Here is a 27,093-nt window from a genome sequence, read left to right on the forward strand (position 1 = left end):
TGCCTGTTTTCCTGGGAGTGGAGGCAGTACAATCAGCATTCAGTGCTACAGTTGTGGCCCTCCTCAGTTTCCCGGAGCCGACTTCTTGGTACTGAAACAGTCCTTGCGGCCAGGCCCCTGGTGGCCGCATAGGGTGGCCTGCGGGCTCTTCCTTTTTTTTCAACGCAGGCTTGCTTCTGGAGCCACTCCACCTTCACGGCGAGTTACTGGACCAATTGGCTTAATTAGCCAATGACCTCGGGCTCTGCGGACTTCATCTACCTGTAGCTGGGGGCCCTTCTTCCACAGATCTGAGGGAGGAGCCGGTAGGCTGGCATTCTTCTTGTATTTGGAGGTAGTCGTTACCAGCCCTCACGGCGTCCGCCAGCATGGGTGTGGGCATACTCAGGAGATGCTGCTGCAGAGAGGGGTTGCCAAGTAGTGAGTGACCCAATGCCTTCATGGCTATGTTATTCCGATGTGGGTTAGGCAAGTCTCTGTAGGCAATACGTACCAGCCTCTTTACCCCATGGTATGCTTTTGAAGGACTTCTTCTCACCTCATTGGAGGGTACTGAACCAACTCTGGGAATGCTGAGTAGATAGCTCAAATCAGGCCCTGAGTGCTTAATCAAGGTTCCCAGGCATCAGGGTTTTACTACTTCTACTACTAACTTTACTGCTACCTCTAATATTACCTTTACTTCTACTACTATCTTTACTATTACCTCTACTTCTACTACTATCTCTAGTATTATCTCTACTACTACTTCCCCGCTACTACCTCTACTACTACCTCTACTACTACCACCTCATACCTCTATTAATACTTTTATTACTACCTCTACTACTACCGCTACCACTACTGGTACTAATACCTCTACTATTACTACCACCTCTATTACTACTGCTGCTGCTAATTTTGGTACTCATACCTCTACTACTCAAGATGCTACAGCATATTACTTGTTTTGGCAGATGCTGGTACAGGCACCTAGCCAGATTCCAGTATACCTGATGCAATCACAGAATAGCAAACCTACACTTGCTCCCCCAGCAAACCAGCAGTATAGTGGTGTCAATCCGCGCATGTTAGCTCCGCCCTATGCCGGTCCTATCAACAGTGTTCCAGCTGTTAACAATCATCAGGATCCAGAGTCGGCTATTTCCTATCATCACCCGAGCTGCTGCAATACTCAGTAAGGCAAATAAGCTATCTGCCTCATTTATATGCTTCTTCAGTCACCTTCTGCAACCTCAAGTAATGCCAGTTATTCTACCAGCCTTGCTGCAGATAAATTGTGAAGTAATTAATTTTATAGCACAATAAGCACAAGCAGGGCATCTATTTGTATATGCGGAATATTAAACGATTTCTGGCAGCTACTGGCCTACTGCAATATATTGATTGGAACAGGTTTGTGTTTTCTGGAAGCCCTAGCTACGTACCACCATGTGTGGTTGTTAAATCAAATTGGTGATTTCAAATTGGAACCAGCTAGGAGTTCAGTCTGGTAATTATTCATGTCCCTTTTATTTACTTTAAAACATTTAGTAACTTAGTACAGTCGGTCTGGCCTCTTAGCAGTTAGCTATTTAGTTTTGGCTGAGCAGTTATGTTAAGCTCAGTACAATAGGGTGTTGAATACTGTAGTTTTGATGAACTATTTTTTAATGATAATAGTATTGTTTTAGGGAACATAAGGATGTCATCAAGTCGGCTCTAGAATTAATGAAATATCGACCTGCACCAGTAAATGGAACTCAATAGTGAATCTATAAATATTGACAAATCATGTTCAAATTGCTGTCCTTGTTAAATTGTTCTATATTTTGCCTTGGAAGACTAGTTTTGTTGATCAGTATTTGTTGGTTCAATATCTTTAAACACAAATGTTTCGCATGTTGCTCTCCCTTCTTATTCCGTCCATATTGCAATTCCATGGTTTTATTTATATTGCCTTTTACTCGTGTTCAATTTAGCTATTTGCTGTTACTGACTGAATCATAATACATTGTACATAATTGGTGCTTTTTAAACTAAGTTTATTGTTAGTGTAATGTAAGTATCTGATGTAGTTATTACCTCAATCAATGTTTTGTGATTTGATGATTTGAGTTGATACTCCTGATCTAGTTCATATACACATATATATCTCTAACTGGATTATTGTTTTGGGCGCTGGTTGCAGATCACTTTTTTCGTCACAAAAATGCAAAGGAAGTTTCCCTATTGAACATGCATTTTATTAGCTATAAAGAACCTTTTACTGCAAGCACTTGGGCAATTTGTATCATGACCAACTGCTTAGCCAGAAATAGCCATCAATGTCAGCTGAAGTTTTAGTTTGAAAACATTTGAGGTAAACTTAGAAACTGAGACCTGACAACCTCAGGTCATGGAAAATGGTCAAGAGTCATGGAAAATTTAGCATAATTATTTTTAATATAGTAGTCCAATACTTTAATAATTCTAAAGAATGGGCACCAGAAAGACAGCACTTTTTACGTACACAATGACCTTATTCATGTACGGAAAAGTTTTTAGAAATATTTGAAAATTGAACTGAACATTAGCTGTTATGCCAAGTAGGTATTATTTTGTGCAAAATAGCAAAAGCTAATAACAGGAACCATGATACCTGCTAGGTAACAGCAGGGTTCATGAAACCTATCAGGCACTTCCCGAGGTCAAGCATATTGTAACATTGATAAAGCATTTTAGTTTTATGAGGCGATACGTCTACACTTTCGCTATTACTATGAATAAAGTGAGAGTAATGTTCTTTTATTTACCTGTTGTCAGATTGCCCAAAATGTGGCAATCTCATTCTCATTTGATGAATGAGAAATTGAGGCCGGAGGACTTGTTCTTCCTCGATTATTGTCCCAACACCACCAGTAATGCTATAAGCCCATTTGCTACCCAACATATTGTCTGTTCAGTACAGTGACAACCTTTATGGGTTCCACTATTCCATCCGTGCTACTCGTCAATTTATGATCTTTAAGATCTCGGCGGTGAGTCCGCTTTCACCTCACTAACAAATTTAACCAACTTTTATTCTTATTCTATCTTTAGCATCTATATACATGTATATATTTCTCCAAGTCTGTGGATCTGTCATTCCAGCTATAGCGCACGCTGATTATTTTACCAATGCGGCCACGAGTTACGATGCCCTGTTAAATATTTTGCGTAAGGTTTGATTAGTATATTTAAGGTCAAGGCCAATTCTTCTCATGCGGAAAAATAATTATACTGAAATATTTTGGGACCTAGGTATATGCAACACGAAGCCTCTTGTCTTTTTCTCGATAAGGCAAATTTGTTAGGCCTACGAAATCAACAATAATTTAACTCAAACTTGAAATTTGGCAATTAATGTACCGATTATATACGTTATTAAAAGATAGACGTCCCTGAACTTGCCATGGCAAATTATACATATCCGGTATATACGGTATCCGTAATAATAAACACGATTCTTTTGAAAATTTGAACGGGTAAATTTTGAAAGTTCACATAAAGTTTGAAGTTTACTAAAATACATACTAAAACTTCAAGTATGTGTTTAGTAAATTAAATTCATTCAAGTTAGATTCAGCGTTTAGGTTGCAAGTCTGTCTCGAAGGTAAGAACTCTCCACGCAGTACATTGTAATGTTAAATATCTTGCAGATCATAACTACAAAATGCGCTAAAGTCATTGTAGGTACCTATAGTTACTAAAGTTAACATAGTATTTTGGTACTATTTTCAATGATGATGATTTTTACCAGGAGGTGATTGCATTAGATAATGATTGAGTTTCTATACCACTCTATGTACGTCTATAGCCTACGATATTTTCGCATGCCAATCATGCCAACACTGAAACAAACTTAAATCATATAATTGTATACCAAATAATTTTTGATTGCTTTGAATGCTTTTATTTTCTCTCTTAATTTATTTCAACTGCACAAAACATTTCTCTTGTGATATGTGGTTTGAAAGTTAGAATGACTAATGTTATTATATGTTAAATGCAAATCCATTTTCTGTCCAAACTTTTTATTACCAAGGCAACGCCAGGTAGCACAGCTAGTTTGTCATAATTTTATCCTGACATTGCAAACAAAAACTCAATATACAATGACATAATAACATGTTTTACCTGCATTGTACACGGTGCAGTGTCTAGCTACACTACAGTCAGTAGTGCAAGCCTCCAACGCAGAGGTGACGGTAAGTCAGGAAGAAATGCAATGTCAGCAGTGATGTAAATGTGTTAGCCATGTCACACACAAAGAGAGTAAAACAATTTGTGACAGGCCTCTGATCGGCCATCCATACTGTATGGTGCATTGTATATAGATATTGTGACAGGCCTCTGTTCGGCCATACATACTGTATGGTGCATTGTATATATATATATTGTGACAGGCCTCTGTTCGGCAATACATACTGTATGGTGCATTGTATATAGATAATGTGACAGGCCTCTGTTCGGCCATACATACTGCATGGTGCATTGTATATAGATATTGTGACAGGCCTCTGTTCGGCCATACATACTGTATGGTGCATTGTATATAGATATTGTGACAGGCCTCTGTTCGGCCATACATACTGTATGGTGCATTGTATATAGATATTGTGACAGGCCTCTGTTCGGCCATACATACTGTATGGTGCATTGTATATAGATATTATGAAGAATCTCAATGGCTGTCAGTTTTTGTCATCTTTTTTATAAACATAAACTTTACACAAAACAAAGTTGCACACCACGACAACCATCATTAGATTTTAGTGATAAATAAATAAGTTCCTTTTTTAAGTTGCCGGCAAATAACAAATGAGGATTCTCAGCCGTATGAAAACAACAATAATTAATTCTCTACCTATGTAGAAATAGAAAGGTCATGCTGTTGTCAAGTGTCACTAAACACTTGCCGTCGCGTGTCACTATGCACTTGCTTTCTTTTCTGCTATTCTCCTTTCCAAGTTATCTTTAGTTTTCTCTTTGACTTTGGAGAAGACTTCTTGTACAACTTCCAGCGTCGTGGCATTTCCTCCAAGATCTGGGGTCCTCAGCTATGCATAGGAACACAGACTAGACCTTGGCAGAGCTTTTAATGACAACAGCGTAACTAGATGCTTTTCATTTATAGATTTTAGATCTCATTGCCATAAGACACCTGGAGTTTATCTATTAGATATCGACCTTATTAGTAAACTTAATAAACCAATCAAATCATGTTTAAAGCAGACAGCAAACTCACCTCTGGCTCTTGCAGCACCTCAACAACAGCTTGCTCTATTGTCTCCCCATGAGTGTGCAGACTGTAACATGATATTACAACTAGGTAATCTGGTGATGTTACAAGCTTGCAAAGCAAAACAAATGTGCATAGTCTGATACCATTAGCTCGCTAATCAACTAATCAGCAATCTTGCTGATTAATCGACTAGGAGGTCGACTAGCAAGGTCAGTTAGCGACGTCGACTGGCGAGGTCAATTATCGAGGTCGACTAGCAAGGTCAATTATCAAGGTCGACTAGCGAGGTCAATTAGCGAGGTCAATTATCAAGGTCGACTGCAAGGTCAATTAGCGAGGTCAATTAGTCAACCTCGCTAGTTAACCTAGTCGACTAGTCACTAGTCAACTGCACTCGCTAGTCGCTAATGTACAGTATGATCCTATAACTTCCCGAAGGATTTTTTTATGCTTTGGTCTAGTTTTAAAATCCCCATAGAGTTTTAGTGTAAATTTTTGTTTCTCAAATAAAACAAATGAAGGTAATAAATTATAAGCAACCAATTAAAAATAGTTAACATTTTGACTAGCAAACCAGCCTTTGACATCATGACATCAAATCAGCCTACATGTAGTTCCATAAGGAACTTAGTAAGAATTTTCCTGCAATTTTTCAGGTGAGGTGTACTTATCTAATAGTAAATCATCTGTCAAATATAATAATTTTACTTTTAGTCAATAAAAAATGTTTAGATGTGCTTATATGCAATCATGTTGAAAGGATAAAAAGGCTGCAATAATAGGTTTTTCACATAAGTTATGTAATGCAGTATGTAAGTGAGGTAGCAACAGCATCTGAAAGGTTAATCATGACCTGTGACTGCAGATGGTTACCCACATGTATGTTGTGATACAAAAGCTCTTACTGGGTCTCCAATATTTCCTTTCTTATCTTTGTATCTAGAGGTGAAATATTGTGGTGCTTACCCAATGTGGCAGAGCATATCAGCGCTGGCCAATAGCATGGCAGAAGGGTTGGCTATGTTCTTTCCAACCAATGAACGACCAGAGTTACGTGTGCCCTGCAACCAAGTGACAAACAAACCAGTACATTAAAACGAAAAGTAACAAGTTACAGGAGACCTTATGAATCTGATAGTTCTAGCTTTATCCTAATCCAGAACACAGGAATATCCAAAGTACGGGTGCTCCACAATGTACGGGTGCTCCACAATGTACAAGTGCTCCACAATGTACAAGTGCTCCACAATGTACAAGTGCTCCACAATGTACAAGTGATCAACAATGTACAAGTGATCAACAATGTACAAGTGCTCCCAATGTACAAGTGCATCCTAATATTCAAGTGCTGCCTAATATGCAAGGTGCTTCCCAACATGTAAGTGGTCAGCCATATATATGTTTTGAAGAGCAATTCAATAACTGAATTTGCACGGTAGTTGTAATACGACCTTCTCAAGGAAGTAATGAAAAATGTGTAGGGTGTATATAAGCAACCTATATAGGTTTCTAGTGAATTTGTAACACTAAAATCTAACAAATTAGTACTATTCAAAATGTTCATGAACTGGGAAACATCCTTCTACAAGTACTTAACACCTGAACCTCTGTGCTCAACCATAATTCCTTCTCATTCGGTGGTTGAGTGGTTTGTTCGAAAACTTAAACCCATTTTGCCATGAAAAATGATGGTCAGTATTGTAATTCATTTTCAGCCCTAAAAATACCTATATACCATATTTTTACTTTATAAATATACTATCTGAACGCCAATATATTTTATTGATATAGGGAAGTAATATTCAGCATTATAAAACATGCTATTTTTGTAATAAAAAACTCTGCACAGAGAATTTATTAATTTTTAAGATATATATAACATTTACCATTCCAACTTAAACTTCATATCATGAGAAAAGTGTTTGGTGCAGTTCAAATAAATCGAGAGAAAAATAAAACAACTGCAAAGGTGTTTAAATGTAAAATAATTATTAGCAAGTAATTGCTAGATAGTCTGCTTTGCTACAACGATTACCAAGGAAAATAATTGGATACTGATATAATTAATACAAACTGAAAAAACAAAATTAAAATCACGAATATGTTGAATTGATAACAACAATTAGTATACGTACATACAGTAGAAGTGTGTGTATAAAACAGGTTACTGCTGCTGCAGAAGTAATCTATCAAAACTTTGAATACGACGATACTGGTTCTTTTCGATACTGGTTCAAATGTAACAATGAGATATCAAAATTAAATACATCAGCGAAGCGCACGAGGGTACTTTGTCTGATCGAACAGAGAGAGAGAGAGAATGTCGAAGCAGTTCCTACTTGAGAATGTCCATGTGAACAGTTATTAATTTCGCCAATTTCTAGCGAATGCCTCGGGAAATCAACTTTTGAAATTGCGCCGTTACAGTTGCCAATTTGAAATATAAAATTTGAAAATTACAAATTTTAAAAAGGTAATGATTATAAGACTTTTAAAAACTTTTAAAAGAAAAACAAACGTGAAAGGTAATATTAATTAATAATAAAAGTACGCACTTAGCTTGTAACTTGAAATCGTAATAACCGTAGATAATATACATTAATATAAATAGTGAAGACGGGTTAGCTGTTAGTTGAAGGTCCCGAGATAAAATCCTCTGCCATGGGAATTTTTCGTTGCTAGACTTCAATCGCTATAACTGGACATACACCCGACATACAGACTTAGAGATTGATATACATAGATATAGATTTAATAATGTTGTATAATAGCTCATTACACTGATTGATGTTTGCTACAGTTTGCAGCAATAACTGGTTTTCATGTGCAATAGAACATGAGTTAGTAGGCTCAAACCATTAAAAGCCAAGCTTGGATAATGGCAATGATGCTATCAGATGGTATGCTGCAAATCTTCAAATCTGCAAGCTATATAATAGTAATCTATCAAATGCTCCAATTATTTATTCAGAAACAAGTGACACACAATCTGTATAATACCAGAAACCAGAATAAAAACTTCAGCATCCTTTGCTTGGTCTCAGCTCCCAGTTGTAATCTCATTGTTGCTTTCATTTGGACTAATTGCAGCTTCTTGTGGTCGTTAAATATCCTCAACAGTGTTTTTTGACCTAAAATCTTCATCCTACCTGGTGTACTAGTCTATAATAGTGTCCGAACAGCATTTTTTTAGCCCACCAAAAACTTGCACCGTACTTTTCGGACTATAAACCGCACCCCTATATAAACCGCATCTGCTTTATTTTCCAAAAAATGATAATAAAACAATACATAGGCCGCAGCTTTGTATAGGCCGCAGAACTCAGGACGGCGCTTTTAAACACGGCAGCAACTTTGCTGTTAAAAACAGAACAGTGCCTAACGGCACTGTTTCATATTAACCGACGCTTTTTAACCTAGTGCCTAACGGAACAGTACCGTTAGGCATTGTTTCGTCTTTTCTTTCACCGCTAGAGCGATAGGCCTGACCTGACTAACCGAAGATAGGCCCTAGCAATTAAAGAAAACGCCACAGAATAGCCGCACCCTTAAGCCTGGTTCCCATATACGTCGCAAAGCACCGGCGGTAATATCGCGCAGCAAAACACTTGCGGTGCTCGGCGCAGTTTAATGTTCACATAAAAGCCACATCGTTAATAAAATCGTAAACAGAATTGTGTAATCAAATAAAATGTTGGCTCGCCATGCCGTTCCTATAATGGTGACCTTTACCCGTACAGTGCATTTCGGGAAGGTTTTGTCTGCGGCCGTTTGCGAAATTTGAACAGCGTTAAACTATTGCGATGCCACCGGCAACTACCGGCGGTCCTCAGCGCATATGTTCCCATTTCATTGCTAATAGCCTGCGGTATGTCGCCGGTGTGTCGCCGGTGCTTTGCGACGTATATGGGAACCAGGCTTTATATAAGCAGAATGGCTCAACTCATCAGAAAACAGTAGCCGCTAATATTCTGAAAAGTTCGGTACTTGTAGCCATTTTGAACACTTTTCATGTGAAGAAAAAGAAACTTTTAGCACACGTACAGCGAGTGCTAAGCACAAATACTAGCCTTAAAATAGTAACAAGGACCGTATCATGCAGTCGATAATTAGTTGTTATATATCAAACTTCTAAAATCTCTAATTCGAGCACCAAGAATCTGATCGGAATTCTAATGCATTTTCTACGATTCTTTTTTGATTGAGAACCGAATTGTTGGGTAATGAGGGAGCACCAAGGTTCGACTGTATAGGCAAACATTTACCAATGTCTACACCATAAGCAATAAAATAAGAAACCTGAAAGAAAGGTTACCTGTTCAAATACAGCACACCTGCTGCCGATGTTAGCCCCCGGTGTAGCGCCTGGTCCTCCAACCAAACCGGTGCCTATGTTGCCGATGACATTCCCATAGAGATTGGGCATTACCATAACCTCAAACTGACCAGGGTTAGAGACCATCTGCGACAAGAGTCAAGTTATTAGTTAGAAAAGACGTGTCAGAGCAAACAACAGATAAGAAGTATAATGCATACTGAGTGGAGCTTGATTAGAATGAATGTAAGAACTCTGGTGTTAGAGCTGTAATCAACGCAGTCTGTTAGTCTGGTCTGAGGCACTGACCTGCATGGCACAGTTGTCTATAATCATGTTACTGAACTCTATGCTGGGGTAGAGTTTGGCCATCTCTGAACAGACATGGAGAAAAAGACCATCACTCTGTTTCCTGCAAAAGGATGCAGCCGTTTAGCGTACTTATATTATTCAAAAACATGACTATCTTGACAGTAATCTGCTGAAGCTGGTTTAAAAATAGTTTAAAGGTTGACTTGCAACAAAATTCACATTACAGTTATTTGGTATCAAAAGGTTCACCATGTCTTACTCCGCTGTGTTGTAGGTGCAAAATATGTGGAAATGTGATAACAAGCTCTTAAAAGCTCAAAAACGAACAGTTAATCGCCGCCATCACGAAACCGCCATAGATTGAAATCAGTTTATTTCTCAGACGTAGTCATTACATTTGGTTAATGTTTTGTCACATGATGTTCTCAGGTGAATTGAAAGGCCAATAAAAGGCTCAATATAAAACTTCTCGTAGCACTAGTTTATGACAAACACTTCGGGTTTTACCAAAGACTCCGTATCAAATATAGATGCTCACTACTTGACAGTTTTGTTTCGGCTTGGTCTAATGGTCTAGTCATAATTTGATTATGTGACCCACACTTGGGGGATGATTTCGGCAGCATTTTTGCGATTATCACAGGTGACCCACAGGCTTGTCATGACAATGATATGTACACCTTCGAGCCAAGGTTAAAAAATTAAACGAATTTTCACGGTAGGTTCTAAGATATCAGTGCTGAAAGTGACAGGATTACAATGACGATGAAATAGACGCGTAAGAACAATAGACATGGTTTTATTGAATGCGTGAAGTATATTTGTAAAATATTTCGATGAACGAGGTTGCGTGAAAGTGTAAACAGAAGCCATCTTGTACAACTACGTCCCATTTGAGCCGCTTTGGAAAGAGATTCTAACCTACGGCGGTCTCACGTGGCTGCGATTAACTGTTCATTTTTGAGCTTTTATGACATTGTAATCACAATTCCACATATTTTGTACCTACAACACAGCAGAGTAAGACATAGTGAATCTTTTGATACCAAATAACTGTAATGTGAATTTTGTTGCAAGTCAACTTTTAAAAAAGGGAGTGTACAAACTAAGAGCACGAATAATGTTTTCATGATTTGATCTATGTTAAAACCAAATTTAGGTTTGGCTATCTAAGTCAACCATTTATATAACACAGTCTAAATTATGTCAAATGTACATCATTACTTTTGCCTAGATGCAATATGTCAAATAACGATATATATAGTGAAAAACTAAAAGAGCACTCTTTCTGTATTTCTAGTGCAGTATGTACTATATTTATATACAAGTGTCGTAAAAAAATTTCAATTGACAGTAATATTTAACTTTACTGATATTTGAACTGTTGCAGTAGCGATATGATGTACAGTGACTATGTAACAGTACAGTAACTATGTAACAGTACAGTAATTATGTAACAGTACAGTGACTATGTAACAGTACAGTGACTATGTAACAGTACAGTAACTATGTAACAGTACAGTGACTATGTAACAGTACAGTGACTATGTAACAGTACAGTGACTGTGTAACAGTACAGTAACTATGTAGCAGTACAGTAACTATGTAACAGTACGGTAACTATGTAACAGTACAGTAACTATGTAACAGTACAGTAACTATGTAACAGTACAGTGACTGTGTAACAGTACAGTAACTATGTAACAGTACAGTGACTATGTAACAGTACAGTGACTATGTAACAGTACAGCGACTATGTAACAGTACAGTGACTATGTAACAGTACAGTGACCATGTAACAGTACAGTAACTATGTAACAGCACAGTAACTATGTAACAGTACCGTGACTATGTAACACTACCGTGACTATGTAACAGTACCGTGACTATGTAACAGTACAGTAACTATGTAACATTACAGTAACTATGTAACAGTACAGTGACTGTGTAACAGTACAGTAACTATGTAACAGTACAGTAACTATGTAACAGTACAGTGACTATGTAACAGTACAGTAACTATGTAACAGTACAGCGACTATGTAAGCAAATGACTATGTGGCAAAATGGTTAATCTAGTCCAAATAATGCCAATGAGGCTGATGCTTATTAACATAACACCAATCAAACTGTAAACTTATACGCATTTAAATTGCATGATTCACAGTTATAGGTAGCGTTGACACTTACATGTAAAACAATTTACATAGAAGTACTATCTAGCCTATAATATATATACTAGTTACATAGAAGTAATATCTAGTTTATAACATGATATACTATTTACATAAAAGTACCATCTAGTTTATAACATGATATACTATTTACATAGAAGTACCATCTAGTCAATAATATAAATACTATTTACATAAAAGTACCAAGTCTTACATGATGTTAGCCTTATGAACAGCACAAACTTTTTTCCTCTTGTGCTGCACCGCATACTCAAATGCGTATTTAGCGATTCTCGCAGAGTTCTTCTCCGTTATGATCTTTAAACTCTCTACGACTCCAGCTACATTCTATAAATTTCAAACAAAAAGAGGAATTCAAAATATCCATTTTTGTGTGCAGAGGCCTGCTTAAATTCAACTTTACAGAGAAGCAATCAATCACATTTGCCTATTAAGAAAGCTTACAAAAGTTGGAGGCAGCTACAACATGTACTACAATTCACTAGGATTACTTCAACTCATGAATGTATCTTTTTATGGCTGCGCTAACAATTTTAAACATTTTATCGCAAATAGTCCTGCTGAACCACTCAAATTTTTTAGATAGATACCATTTCTTTTCATTCTGCCTGATGACTGGTTTAACGCGGCTGCCTTCATGCCATGGAAAGTAATGCTCAAAAAATGATTCCGGCAGAACCGTGTCTGATCTTAGTTTTCCAATGTCTCAGATCTTCGCTAAATTCGAGCTCAAACAAAAATATTTCGAGATTTTTTGCTGCAGAAGCCCAGCAAAAATGCAGACCTCGAACAATCAAACGAACAAATCTGATTTTTTTCAACTTCTTTGCAAACTCTTTTCTCCTTTTTTTCCACTTCCAAAAGCAGAGTTGGAAAAAATCATCTTTTCCAACTCTGCTTTTTCTATATATGCTTGGATTGGGTGTAAAATGAGCAGAAAAGAATGCTTGGATAGCAGCATTTTGAGACATCATTGCTTAAAAGGTGGTCAGAGAAAAGCTTTTTTTAATAAGTGTATGTAAGGTTCTTAGGTCACACATTTAAAAGAAGCTCGTCAGTCAGCCTGCTGAACTCGATGCAGGTGTGAGTAACTTTATGCTGGACCTCTAAACCCAATACAGGTCTACATAACTCTATGATGGGCTTCTGAGGCTAATGCAGGTGTGAGTACCTCACTTTAATTTCTTAACTCATTCGCACCCGACTAATTTCTAGGCGATTAGCCCCAGATACCGCTAATTTTTCAAGAAGTTGCCGTAATTCAAATTACTACTACAGAAGACAGACTTGAGATAATTTACTCATTCAAATTTCACAAGAACCAGCTAAGTCTCATCTTTCAAATTTTATTATTTTCATATAGACAACTCATATCCCTTTTATGTAAATTCGTTCCTCAAAGAAGGTAGTTTCAGGAAATCTCCAATTTTGAAAAAATTGTCATTTGCTGAAACAAAGTTAGATTTGCACCATAACCGTTGCAAAATATACAATGTTTGACTGAAATTACTTATGTATTACATACAATACATAGTTATGAGTATTATTTATACATATGCAGTTAGTCATGAACATGAAAATCATGAAACTCTAACTTTTCCTCACGAGTATCACCCTTCAAACAGAAGCATAGCAAATCTATATGCTAATATAACTCAAATAAAACGTCATAAAAATGTTTCAAATAATAAAAATATGTTCAACAACTCTGTTCTTGACTTTTCAGACTTCATAGACAGCTCTAAGAATCAATACGATCCTATCGAAACTGAAGGATAACGTTAGTCTGATTGCGGCTGGCAGCCTGAAGATTGCATTTTTATTTGAACATAACGATTCAATTTGGCAAAATTAAAAGTTGATAAAAACTTTGAAACATTAAAAATACTGTTTTAATTCAATTTATGCAGTCTTTCAATGTCTTACCACTTCTGAATCTGCATATTTACTTCTAAAGTTGAAAAAAATAATTGCGAACGATAAAATTTCAAGTCGGCACGGTGATTTCCGGTTTTGGTAGATATATAGATGGGTGTACTAATTTGGTTATAACTTTTGCCAGGGACGTCATAGAGGCATAATTCAAAGTTTGTCTGATTGGCCAGAAATTTTTTATTTTCTATTTCTTATAATTCGAAAACAACGAAGCAAGGGGTCAGTAGATTTCAGACGCGAGTTAACTCGCGTTGGGTGCTTAGCAACGTTATAAATATGCGAGTTAACTTGCGCCTGGGTGCGAATGAGTTAACTCAGGTGTTAGCAAATTTAGACCAACTCTTAAGGCCGGGCCACACGTATCGTGTAATTTCAACTAATCTGGAAAATTCCATTCGTACGAAAGTTATGACCTGCTACAGGGAGTTTCCCCACCACGGATTCGTACGAAACTAACTTTCAACTAGCCAATCATAACGCGGTGATAAATTGAAGCCAATTCCGTTTCAATCATTTGCTTTAATACAAACATGCGGGTCAGATCTAAAAAAGATAACGATTTGTGAGTTTCTAGTCGCAATTTCTAATTCCTAAAATCGGTTGCGGAATGTACACGTAAATTAATTTCGGCGCCTACAATATAACTGCGCGTTAATAAGGTCGTTTCTACGTAACTACAAAACTGCTAATGCTAGTTGCACTGAATAGTTGTAGTAGGCTGTTGTTGTAAATGGTTTTAGTATACTTTTGAATAGAGCTTGTACATTGATAATATTATTACGAACTATTACATATGTACTACATTGCAAAACGGTTATTTTGTATGACTACAGCAAGTTTTGGCTTGCCCACAAAACCGTTTTACTTTTTCTTCTAATTACAATACAAATTTGAACCTGACTTTTCAGCAACTATTAGCCTAGCTATAAAACAGTTATATTTCTATCAAATACATATTGGAACCTGAATTTTCAGCAAATATTATACTAGCTACAAAACAGTTATATTTCAATTAAATAAATCCACTACGTCCATGGTACTACTGATTACATATAATCGCCAACACAGTTTTCAAACCGAGTTAGGAACTGCGGGCTAGAAACTCGCAAATACTTATCTTTTTTAGATATGACCAAACATGCGCAAAAGAAAACGGCCTTCAACATTCAACTAACCTTTTCAACCGACCAATCAAACAACGATTCGTAGGAATTTCTGACGTTTCGTCTAATTCAGGATTCGTTCATCGTGCGCAACCAACGATGGACGAATTCGTCCAAATGTCAATTCGTACGAATCGTTTCGTCCAAATTTCGTCGATTTCGTGAGAATTTTGTCTCGTGTGGCCCTACCTTAAGACAAGCCTAAATCACTCTCTGGCACCCTGTGAGCCTATTCCAGATTAGCCCATCCCAGGTTAGCACGGCTCTCTGACAATGAATGCGTGTCTGAGACGGCTGAGTAGCAGCATAGAGTAGACAAACCTCGTGTTCAAGTTGACTGTACTCTCCCTCAGTATTCTCTCTGATAACAACCAAGTCTACATTGCTGTGTCTCGTCCGGTAGGAGGGTAGGCTCTTGCACCGGACTACATTGGCAAAGAGGTCAAGGTCTTTTCTGATTGCAACATTTTTTGACTTGGTGTTCACTCTACTAAGGTCCGTTTCAACATTGCCTGAAATAGCAAACACAATGTCTGTTCATAACAACTGTAGACAACTTCCTAGCTAGAGCATATAAGATAACTTTCTAGCTGGAGCATATAAAATAACTTCCTAGCTAGAGCATATAAGATAAATTCCTGGCTAGAGCATATAAAATAACTTCCTAGGTAGAGCATGTAAGATAACTTCCTAGCTAGAGCATTAAGATAACTTCCTAGCTAGAGCATATAAGATAACTTCCTAGGTAGAGCATATTAGATAACTTCCTAGCTAGGGCATATTAGATAACTTCCTAGCTAGAGCATATGAGATAACTTCCTAGCTAGAGCATTAAGATAACTTCCTTGCTAGAGCATATAAGATAACTTCCTAGCTAGAGCATATTAGATAATTTCCTAGCTAGAGCATATTAGATAATTTCACAGCTAGAGCATATTAGATAACTTCCTAGCTAGAGCATATTAGATAATTTCACAGCTAGAGCATATTAGATAACTTCCTAGCTAGAGCATATAAGACATTTTGAGCCATAATATAGCAGATCAGATAACTTCCTAGCAATAACATCCAGCAGGAAGTCACCAAGCTAACATAGCTTGGTGACCCAAAGGTTTGTAGTGTGCCAATATTATAATAATATCGGTACACTACAAACCTTTGGGTTTCTCCAGCACAAATCTGCCAACTTAAGGAATTCTAGAGAACAATGTTACCAACAGCCGATTTTCTTGCTGGTAAAGCAACCAACCTTTGAGTCCCACACCATTTCTTGACAGCGCTAGAAGAGCATTTTCCAGTTCGGCATCTGATGACTCTCTGTTTACTCCGACTTCCTCAAAGTCGACAGGAGCTCCAGAAAACCTCACTACTTCTTTGACATAACCAGTAAGTTCCGGCCCTATTCCATCACCTACACCAGACAACTGAGCATTGGAGGCAGTCTTACAGCAAGAATGACTGGCGACGGACTTTCAGGCTGTATTGCATGGTAACTACATGCTCTAGCTGAGCCAATGATGAATGCCAAAAGTTGGGAACTTGTTGCCAGCTAATGTGATAGTATTTCAACATGTATAGTTCAATGTCACTATAGTCAAACCTTAGCTACCATCACCTTGACAGAAACTTTTCATAAAATTTAAAAATATTCTGACTCAATATGATGTAATTGTTGACATACGACATCCCTAATTTCTCAAAACAGCGCAATTTTTTAAATTAGTACATATGTACAAAGTAGTCGTCCATTTAGTTTGGTTCTATGATACTTAAATAATATTGAACAGTGCTTCATTTTTTCTCTATTTTTTAAAATCGTGGATCTGAAAAAGACTGGTGTGAATAACAGTCATAATTACAAAACGAAGAAGGCAATGCTTTTTTAGAATTGAAACAACGAAAAATACATGAAAAAACATCTTTAGACCAATTCTTCGAAAATCTCCAAAGTCGTTTAGTAGCGATTGTGAGAAAATGAATGTGAAAACCCAGCCTTGATAATTTAGTTTCTCATATAGTTTTACATAGTAAATGTGTTTTAATGTTACTATATGTAATTACCTCAAATGTATATCTGTTTTAACATACAATAATATTGAAATATGAAGCAAATATCAAAATAGGTTAACTTTGCATGTCAATGTTTAACTGTATACACGTACTGACTTTACAAAGTTTGCAATACATGGATTGCATGACTGGCAAATGGAACACCGCTTGACTCATAACCCAACAACAAAAGCTGCAGGGTTATTCATGCAGTTATTTTCCCAAATGTGTAACACTAATTTACCATTATGGTGCGCATAAAATATAACGGAATATAAATATCATACATGTAGTATTAAAAGCTTTCTATTTTTGTGGTCGCCATTATCATAAGAGAAAAATGCGAAATTCATTGCAAAGTATTAAAATAATCTTTACATACATAGCAAACGAACATGACTAATGATTTTTCAAAAAACATTGAGATTAGTAGATAAATGGCTGAGCGAGCAATTTTAAATGAAAACAGGTATTGAGACCGTATTAAAGGGACAGGTGGTGGCTTATATTGTTGGACTTAGACATGCAAGACCAACAGATGACAACACAGAAGTGGCATAAGTCTGCTGAAAGCCCATATGCAAGAAGATGTACAGCTATTGCAAATTATAGAAATTGCAAGCAACATTCAGGATTCTCACCTGGAATGAGAGCCACTGTATGCCTACCGCCGTAGACTGCTGATGGTATTTCAGGTAATGACAATGCTGTAGAAAAGCCACGCCGGGCCTGCAGGAAAATGAGAATGGCCAGAACTATAGCTTAAAATTTGAAACTGCAAATTAAGAGGTATAGAAGGGTCTAATAATAGTCCATCAGTTATCATTAATATTTTATCAATTTTCAACAAGATTTATTTAGCAGTAGCTGTCAAAATGGTTTGATGCAAAAGTAGCAGCATTCTCACTTTGGTTCAAGCAGCAAGGTTGAAAGCCTACGATGATGCATTAGCCTATGAAGATCACTATGTAAGGCCATGATCTGCTGTGATACATTAGTCTGCACGCATGACTTTGAGAAGACAACCTACTGTGGTACATTACATCAGTCTACATGGATAACTATGATATGTATTACCTGCTACAGCACATTAGTACACATGGATCTCTACAAGAGAACATGACCTACTGTGGTATATCAGTCCACACAAATCACTATGAGAAGGCATGACCTACTACAGTACATACTCTACAAAAATAGGTGTGTGAGGCTATGACCTACGGTGGTACATTGATCCACATGGATTATTATGGAAGGGCATGATCTACTAAGGTACATCAGTCCATATGATCAACTTAAACAAGGCGCAAGGAAAGAGTACCACAATGGTGGAGTGGTCACACAATTGTTAAACAGTGAATGAACACAAAAAGTCAGCCGTGACCTCAAAAGGAGTGAAACCTGGTTTTATTATACAACAAATATTGCTTCATACATAACCAATGACCATTATTTGTAAAAATAGAGCCAACCAAAAATTATGACCATTTCCATTAACACGAGTTAAGATTGTAGACTTCAGCAGATTGAAAGTCAGCTAATGATGCAGCTTTTTGCTGAAATGCTTAAGCTCCTTGATTGACATGATGAACAAAGAGTCAGCAAGCAGCTTTCTCGTCACACTTCAGTGTTCAATGAACTCGGTCCTTTTTAAGAGATATTCTGACTTTGAATTGCATATCATGAAAAATTTTCAGTGACCCTTTACTTCTCCACACTGGCAAGAACCAGCCACTTCGAGTTAGTGAATGCAAGTATATTTGAATAATAATAATGTTATTATTATTATTAATATTAAAATGTTTATTATTATAATGTAAGCAACGGTCGCATCGGAGCTCCAGTGATTAGTGAGTAGGCATCGTGCCTGTGAGCCCTTATATATGGAAAGGAGCCTACCCCTTCGGCGAGAGAACCAGCTTTTTCGACTGGATAATTTTGGCTGATGTTGGTCTCTCAGTCAGGCTGGGCCATGTTGTCACCCTCTTGGTTCAGCTGGGCTGAGCCATTAGACTCGCAGTCCAGTTGGGCCAAGCCGTTAGTTTCTCTGTCCGATTGGGCCGAGTCGTTGGTCCTTTGGTCCAGCTGGGCCGAATTGCTAGTTAGATGCCACTCTTCCTGCCAAGCCGTGGTCAATAATGGGGCTATCAGTTGCCACAAACTTCATATTACCTTGACTCCTGTTTGCTTATCTACCACTGTTTTCCAGGTATGTGTATGCATACCTGCAGTGAGTCAAGCAATTAAGTCATACTGATCTCCAAAGACACATCATTGACAGGTTATGAACTTTTTTCAGAACAGCTAGGATCCACAAACCATATCAAAACTCTACTCAATATGTCTGTGTATTCTGGTTAGCTTGTGCTTAGGCTGTGTTGTCAAAATTATTGTAATGGACATCAGTATATTTAGGGATTGTCAGTCGCCCAAGGTAACCAACTCATAATTGGGTCAACAACACACCCAAGTTCTGTAAGACAGACACATTTTGTGTTCCAAAAAAGTAGCCAGTCTTTTCTCGAGCACAAGGCTAAGAATTTATTGAGTTTACTAAACCCTTGACCAACAGAGAGAATAGCTATTAGCTATTGAAGCAACAACAAGTGATTCTTCGAAACAAGTATACAGTGTAGGCCTTGCAAACAGAGATGAACTCAGTAACCGCTAAGAGCTATCAGCCAGATGCAGGTTATTAGCCAGATGCAGCAACTTGCGACTACCACTGCACATGTCCTAACAGAATTACTGTTTAACATTGCTTAATCTAACTTAAGATTCACTCATAAATAGAACATGCGCAACCTAAAAAAATGGCTATTCAGCATGAGTTTGAGGCTGCCTGCTATTCACCGTCAAGCTGACAAAAAATATTTATGAGTTGAAGAGAACTGACTACAGACAGCAATCTGTCCACAGTCTACATAGAGTGAATAAATAAAAGTTGGGATATGGGTAGATAGTAGACTTTATCATTCCACAAAAAGGAACAAAGGGGTAAATGGTAGACAACATTAAATACAAAGAGTATAGTTTTTTAAATTTGTATTAAATATCAGAGACTGCATCTATCTAACTTGACTATGTGTTTGAAATGTGTTTGTCATTTGTCGGTCTGTCATCTGTATCTTCAGTTAAAGCAATGACGTTTTAGGAACGAAAAACCGCTTCGCACTGGAATTGAAATCGGAAACCCTGATTCTGCAGACAGTCATGTAATCTACTACACCACACGTCTACTTGCCATACTCGGAAATAATTGTGTGCCAACTTATTACACCTGTCAATCTTTAATGGCAATTGGTTATAAGCACATTTGACTAGACCTCCCAACATGCTATGAACACACATGTATATATAGCATAGACTTAATTAAACTTAGGTAAATTAAACTTGGCACACAGAAATAAACAAACCTCTTTATTTAAAAGTTAGAAAGGTAAATGTTGTAATGTTGATCAAAAATAGATTCTCTGTGCAAAAACCTTGTTATTATGGTGCAGTGCATTAAGCTAGTTGCGGCTTCAAAGACCTTTACTTTATATACTTGCATGCACAAACTTCTAAAAGAATGCACCAAAGTTGAAATACGGAATGTCTGAATCAGCTGTAAGTTGTAAATAGAATTATACTGTTGTATGAAGATACTGCGAAAACAAGATACCAACAGGGAATGCAGCAAGACCACAGGATAAGCATATAATACCTACAAGCAGCAAGACGCCTAAAAGACATCAAAAGATCCAATAATTGGAAACGTCAAAAGAAAACTAGAAACTTCAGAATTGTAAGAAATCAGTCATGGAAACTGCGTCAACACTGCCTGTGGAAACTTCCAAAGGGAAGTGGAAGCAATTAAACCTACCAACCACCATCGTCAAAAAGCCACCAGAGAAACATTATAGACGAGTCAAATGAGTCACATACAGATCTGTCATACCTGTCAAACATGACCTAGATACTGTTGTATTACACAGATGGAGAGGATGGCTTGGATTATAACGAGAGCGATATAAGATCGTTTTTCTTTAATTTTGTATTTAACCGAAAACGCATGGTCATCTCCAGACATGAATATAATGTGCTCGTTAAATGCAAGAGTTGTCTACTCTTAATGAAAACATAAACATGAGAGGATAACTCGCACTTGTACTAATATCATTACAACATCCCTTCACAAGCTCAAAAGCTGGCATATCTATATAATGATCTACTAAGATAAATCGGCACATAAAACCTGTGACAACCACATAAGCTATCGTAAATTTGTATGGGTAAATGCAACGCAAGTAAACAACAAGAATATTTGTCAAGATAAGGTACGTAATAATATGCAATAGTGATTGTCTAGAGTTCATAGTTTGTTGCTCAGCGATATGATGTAGCAGCATGTCACAGTATGGTAGTTACCATAGTTCATAGTTTGTTGCTCAGCGATATGATGTAGCAGCATGTCGCAGTATGGTAGTTACCATACTCTTAAGCTTATGCCTCATATTTATCTGGCTGTTGCCTGAGCCGCATACTCATCCTTGGGGTTGCAGTCATAGCTGATCTGACATTAACTCTGCGTCTTTCCGCATTTACATTAGAGTCATTAACTGAGATTACTGCTGACCTGTTCCGTACCAAGTGCTGACCATTATCTCCCTCTATGATAACCTTTCGATCGCCATCTTGGTTAGCTCTGAGTACTGTGCCCTCCTGGCTACTATCTCTCACCATAACACGATCTCCACCACACACTGCTGGAAGATCTTTTACCTTAGGATTGATATCGTGGTTCATCTTCATTCTCTCTTTGTAAAGCTCATTCTTGGCTTTAAACTTCTCATGATCGGGTAGCTTTGGCATTAGACTATCAGGATGTACTGCCAAAGTTGTCTTCAGCATCCGTCCCATAAGCAATTCAGCGGGAGAGTATACTCCTAACTGTGGTGATGCTCTGTAGGCAAGGAGAGCTATGTATGGATCTTTCTCCTTGCTGAGCAAGGATTTTACTGTTGCAACCGCTCTCTCAGCTGCACCATTGCCGCGAGCATACTTCGGGCTACTTGTGACATGGGTGAATCCATATGCTTTTGCAAATATCTGAAAGTCCTCAGATGAATACTGCGGTCCGTTGTCAGACACTAAACAATCTGGAATACCGTGCCGGGAAAACATACTTTTCATGTTGGATATGACATTCTTTGATGTAGTATCTCTACCTAGTAAAGCTATCTCAGGGTATCTTGAATAATAATTTGTCACTATCAGGTAGTTGTTTCTCTCTAGTTGAAACAAGTCAGTGCCTAACATTTGCCAAGAGCGATCAGGGGTAACGGAAGGTCTCAGGGGTTCGTATGTTATATTCGATTCTCTCTTACACACTTCACAATTAGCTATCTGTACCTCTATTGCCTTTGCCATAGACGGCCACCACAATCTGTTTCTAGCCCTTGCTTGGCATTTAGTAATGCCTAAATGTCCCTTGTGTATATCTTCAAGAACCTGACTTCTCTGGGATAGGGGAACCACCAATCTCATGCCTAGCATGAGCAGTCCCTTGTTCATAGTAAGTAGTCCTCGCCTTTCAAAGTACGGCCTCAGGATTGTGTCCATGGATGAAAGGTAAACTGGCCAACCCTGTTCAACATAATGAATAACCTGTCTCAAAGTTTCATCTTCCCTTTGTTCCATTTTGAATTTCTCCAATCTGTCGCAGCTTCCATTCCAATGCACACTCTCTTGTACGTAGCTCTCAATCACTTCTACTCGTACTATATCACTCTGTTCTGGTTCCCTAGTGTTATATCGTGATAGTGCATCCGCTGCCTTGTTGTCAGTTCCACTCACATATTTGATGTCGTAGTAGAATCTCTGTAGTCGCAATTTGAAGCCTTGAATTCTGGGAGGCAGCTTATCTAGAAACTGATTACCGAACAAGGGAATGAGGGCTTTGTGATCTGTTTCAATCGTTACATCTTTCATTCCTAAGACATAATGAGAAAATTTCTCCATTGCCCAGCACACTCCTAGCGCCTCCTTTTCTATTGCTGCATAACGTTGCTCAGTTTCACTAAGGGATCTACTAGCAGCCGCCACTAGCTTACGAGTGCCGTCACCTTGAAGTTGACTCAGAGTAGCTCCTAGTCCTTGATTGCTGGCGCCTGTGGTCACAAATGTGGGCTTTTCTGTACTGTATGGAGCAAGGATGCTTGGTTTGCTGAACTCTTTGACTTCTTGAAATGCACTCTCCTGCGCATAACCCCAGTGCCATTCAATACCTGTCTTCAGCAAAGCCCTCAGAGGGGCACTCTTCTCAGCCAGCTTCTCTGAGAAGCGTGCATATTGATTTGCAAGACCAAGGAAACTTCTTACAGCTGTCACGGAAGTGGGTGTGGGAAAGTCTTGTATTCCTTGTATTCGCGGTCCAGCGCTTATAACCTCCTTGGAGATGATATACCCAAGAAACTCCACACATTTTTGACCAAACTTACATTTTGACTTGTTCAGTGTCATACCCGCCGTCTTGATTGCGGCCAGGACCAGCTCCAAACTTTTGTCGTGTTTCTCTTCCGTTTCTCCAAATACACACACATCGTCCATATGAACTATCACTCCTTCAATCCCATTCAGCATTCTATTCATTTCTGCTGAAGATATTTCCGGGGCCCTACAAAGGCTTTGGGGAAGTCTTTCATACATGTATCTTCCCTTATGAGTCAAAAAAGTAGTCAACTTTTTTGACTCTTGACTGAGTGGTATCTGAAAAAGTCCACTGTTAGCATCAATTTTTGAAAACTTTACACCGTTTCCCAGACTAGCAAGACTGCTCTCTACAGTGGCCATTGGATGAATTTCCCTCATCACATATTTGTTGAGTTGGGTGAAGTCTGTACAACTTCTAACTTTGTCTTGGCCATTTTTTGGTACAACGACCATTGGTGCAACCCAGGGTGTTGCTTCAGTAATTGGCGTGATGACTCCATCCTTCACCATCTCATCTAATGCTTGCTCTGCTTGTTTCTTTAGCGGGAATGCTATTGGTCTAGGGACGTGTATGGCAAAAGGTATGGCATCCTCCTTTAGTGTGATGGAATGTTCACTCTTCACTTTTCTTAGACCCTTGAACAGCTGCTGGTCCACATTCACATCACTCACTTCACATCTGTCAACATCCACTGATATTAACTGTAGTGTTTCACGGGCTTTTCTGCTCAGCAATGGTGCCTGTTGATTCTCAACTACATATATATCTTCTTTTGTGGCAAATTTACCAGCTTAGATGTGGCATCTTATAACCCCTAAGCAATTTAACTGTGTTTTACCTGCCCCGTATAATCTTTTAGTTGAAGGCTCCAATCTCCCTTTGAAGTGATTTGGTCCACAAACACTTAGTGCAGCCCCAGTGTCCAATTTAAAGCTGGCTGTTTGCCCCTTCTTCAAGCTTGTGTCTACTTTGACTGTAGAATGCCATGCTCCTGTGTTGATGGATTCCACTAGGTTTATTTCCCCTAAATAAACCTCCTCCTGAACCTCAGTTTCATCTTCTTTTAGAGCATTTATTTCTGCTCTTCCTCTGCACTGTCTGGCAAAGTGGTTAAATTGATCACAGTTTCTGCATTTTTGACCCATAGCAGGGCACCTTACTTGCTTGCTATGATTCCTTCCACATCTGCCACAAAAGCCTCCACCAACTGTTTTTATTGCTGGTTTGGTTTTCCAGCTTTTCCTTTCACTCCTTACTACCTCAATATCTCCATCCTTGATTTCCTGCTTTTCTTGCTGTGGGGTGGCAGTCACATTTTTGAATTTGACTGCCATTTCTTGCACTCGAATTGCCTTGACAATGTACTCTAAAGTGAGCTTCTCATCAGGCTCTCTCATTAGCTTATCACGAAGCTTCACATCATCCATTCCAAAGAGTAGTTTATTTCTGATGAGTAAATCCCTCTGTGTTTCAAACTGACACCCTTCAGCTAGCCTCTTCAGCCTCATAAGATATACATCACATGACTCACCTGACTGAGTGCAGCCGTGGAATTGAAATCTATTCACTATAGTTCCGGACCTTGGGTTGCAATAATCTTGAAATTTCTTTAACACATCATTTAACTTCCTCCACTCCGTTCCTTCTTCTATCTCATGAATCAGACCATTTTCATCAGGGTCAGTTGTAAATTCCAGCTGTGAATATACTTCCCTTACATCTTCACCTCCTACATGTCTGAACAAGGCAAGCTTCCTTTTTTCTGCAGCCTTGCTTGTTGCCACCAAATCTATGGCCAGCAAATAATCTTTAAATGATCTGGACCATTTTCTCCACTCTCCAGAGAGATCATCAGCCCTCAGATCTAAGCCGTGTGGAGGCGAAACACCTTGCATGACACCCAGGAACAAGTTTAGACCGCTGCCACCATGTTGTATTACACAGATGGAGAGGATGGCTTGGATTATAACGAGAGCGATATAAGATCGTTTTTCTTTAATTTTGTATTTAACCGAAAACGCATGGTTATTCCCAGACATGAATATAATGTGCTCGTTAAATGCAAGAGTTGTCTACTCTTAATGAAAACATGAACATGAGAGGATAACTCGCACTTGTGCTAATATCATTACAACAGATACCAGGAGTAAGTCACGAGCTCCACCCTACATGCCGACATCACGTGCACCAGCTGAAGATTTACGCAAACAAGATATCTTCATACGCCTGACAGAAAGCATTGAGCCTTAACACTCAACCTACATTCACACGCTAACCATCCTACATGCCCGACATCTATAAAAGAGAACAGCTCCAATAACTCATCATCTCTATCCCTATCTCTAACTCCATCTTTCTCTCTTCCTGAGGGCCTCCTCGGACGCTCTCCCCTCTGCCTGCTGAGGAACCCCTTTCTCTCTCTCTCCTGCCTATGGAGCCTCCTTCGCCATCATCAGCTGGTCCTCTTCTACTTTCCTATCTCAACTACCGAGCCTCTACATATAAGGACTGCCACGATTCTCATCTGACTATCGAAACTCGCAGCCATATGGACTGAGCAAGCAAACATAGACGACCATTCGAGTAAGGGTATAACTTAATATTTAGCTATTAAACTGTTTGTCATTAATATTATTGTTTTAGAATTTTATTAGTTGTGTATTATAATTGTTGAAATTATAGAATAAAAAACTAACATTTACTGGTAAATATCAGTATTGCTTACAACAGCTTAACACCTTAACTTGTACCCGAACCAGTAATAATCAAATTAGTTCCCACAAGCTAAGCAAAAGTGCACAAACTAAACATAGTAAAGATAGAATAATATGACAAGCAATTTCAACATTGATGTTGTGCGTGGATTCGGATTAGTTATGCGTAACATAATTCCTCCACAATCACACATAACAATACACTGGCATGCTACGGTGCTACCTGCCAATTGCATCGTTGTTTATGACTAGGATTTCTTGTTCAGTTTTTGTCTAGTTCGCCGGTATTTTAGATATTATTGTAAAAAAAACAAAAAGAATAATAAAGGTAGATAAAACAAGTTGGTGTCTGGTTTGCGACCAGTAAAAATCCCTCATTACCAATAGTCGTCACAACGAAATTATGCCCTCAATGTTTCTCTCTGGATGATTAAACTATTTGGACGATCTATCATTACCAAAATCTTGTAGTAATGCATACTGTTTACCACGTCTTTATAAACAATGCTAACTCAACCAAGTAAACTACAACATTCATGATTTACCGGTTGAAGAAGAGATTTTTCCAAGTAAGTGTATACACTAGCTACCGATCGCAATGCCATCGTTGAGTATTAGTGTCGCTAGATCGCAAAGTTTAAAAGAAAAAGTGTTATACATTTTTATAGCAAAAAAATTATTAATTATATT

General features: G+C 38.2%; 1 protein-coding gene across 1 annotated transcript; it reads right to left on the minus strand.

Annotated features, from left to right (window-relative positions):
• Positions 1–4,694: 4,694 nt before the first annotated feature.
• On the minus strand, positions 4,695–27,008 carry LOC137390565 (isocitrate dehydrogenase [NAD] subunit gamma, mitochondrial-like). The gene is made up of 10 exons (XM_068076894.1): positions 26,949–27,008; positions 17,856–17,943; positions 16,415–16,576; positions 15,487–15,677; positions 12,261–12,394; positions 9,870–9,972; positions 9,561–9,707; positions 6,212–6,306; positions 5,249–5,309; positions 4,695–5,060 (listed from the first exon to the last, which is right to left on the minus strand). Exons 1-10 carry the CDS (start codon positions 27,006–27,008, stop codon positions 4,932–4,934), a joined length of 1,170 nt encoding a protein of 389 aa, XP_067932995.1. The 3' UTR covers positions 4,695–4,931.
• Between the last annotated feature and the right edge of the window lie 85 nt (positions 27,009–27,093).

The sequence above is a fragment of the Watersipora subatra genome, chromosome 3 (genome assembly GCF_963576615.1).
Source record: "Watersipora subatra chromosome 3, tzWatSuba1.1, whole genome shotgun sequence".
NCBI lineage: Eukaryota > Metazoa > Bryozoa > Gymnolaemata > Cheilostomatida > Watersiporidae > Watersipora > Watersipora subatra.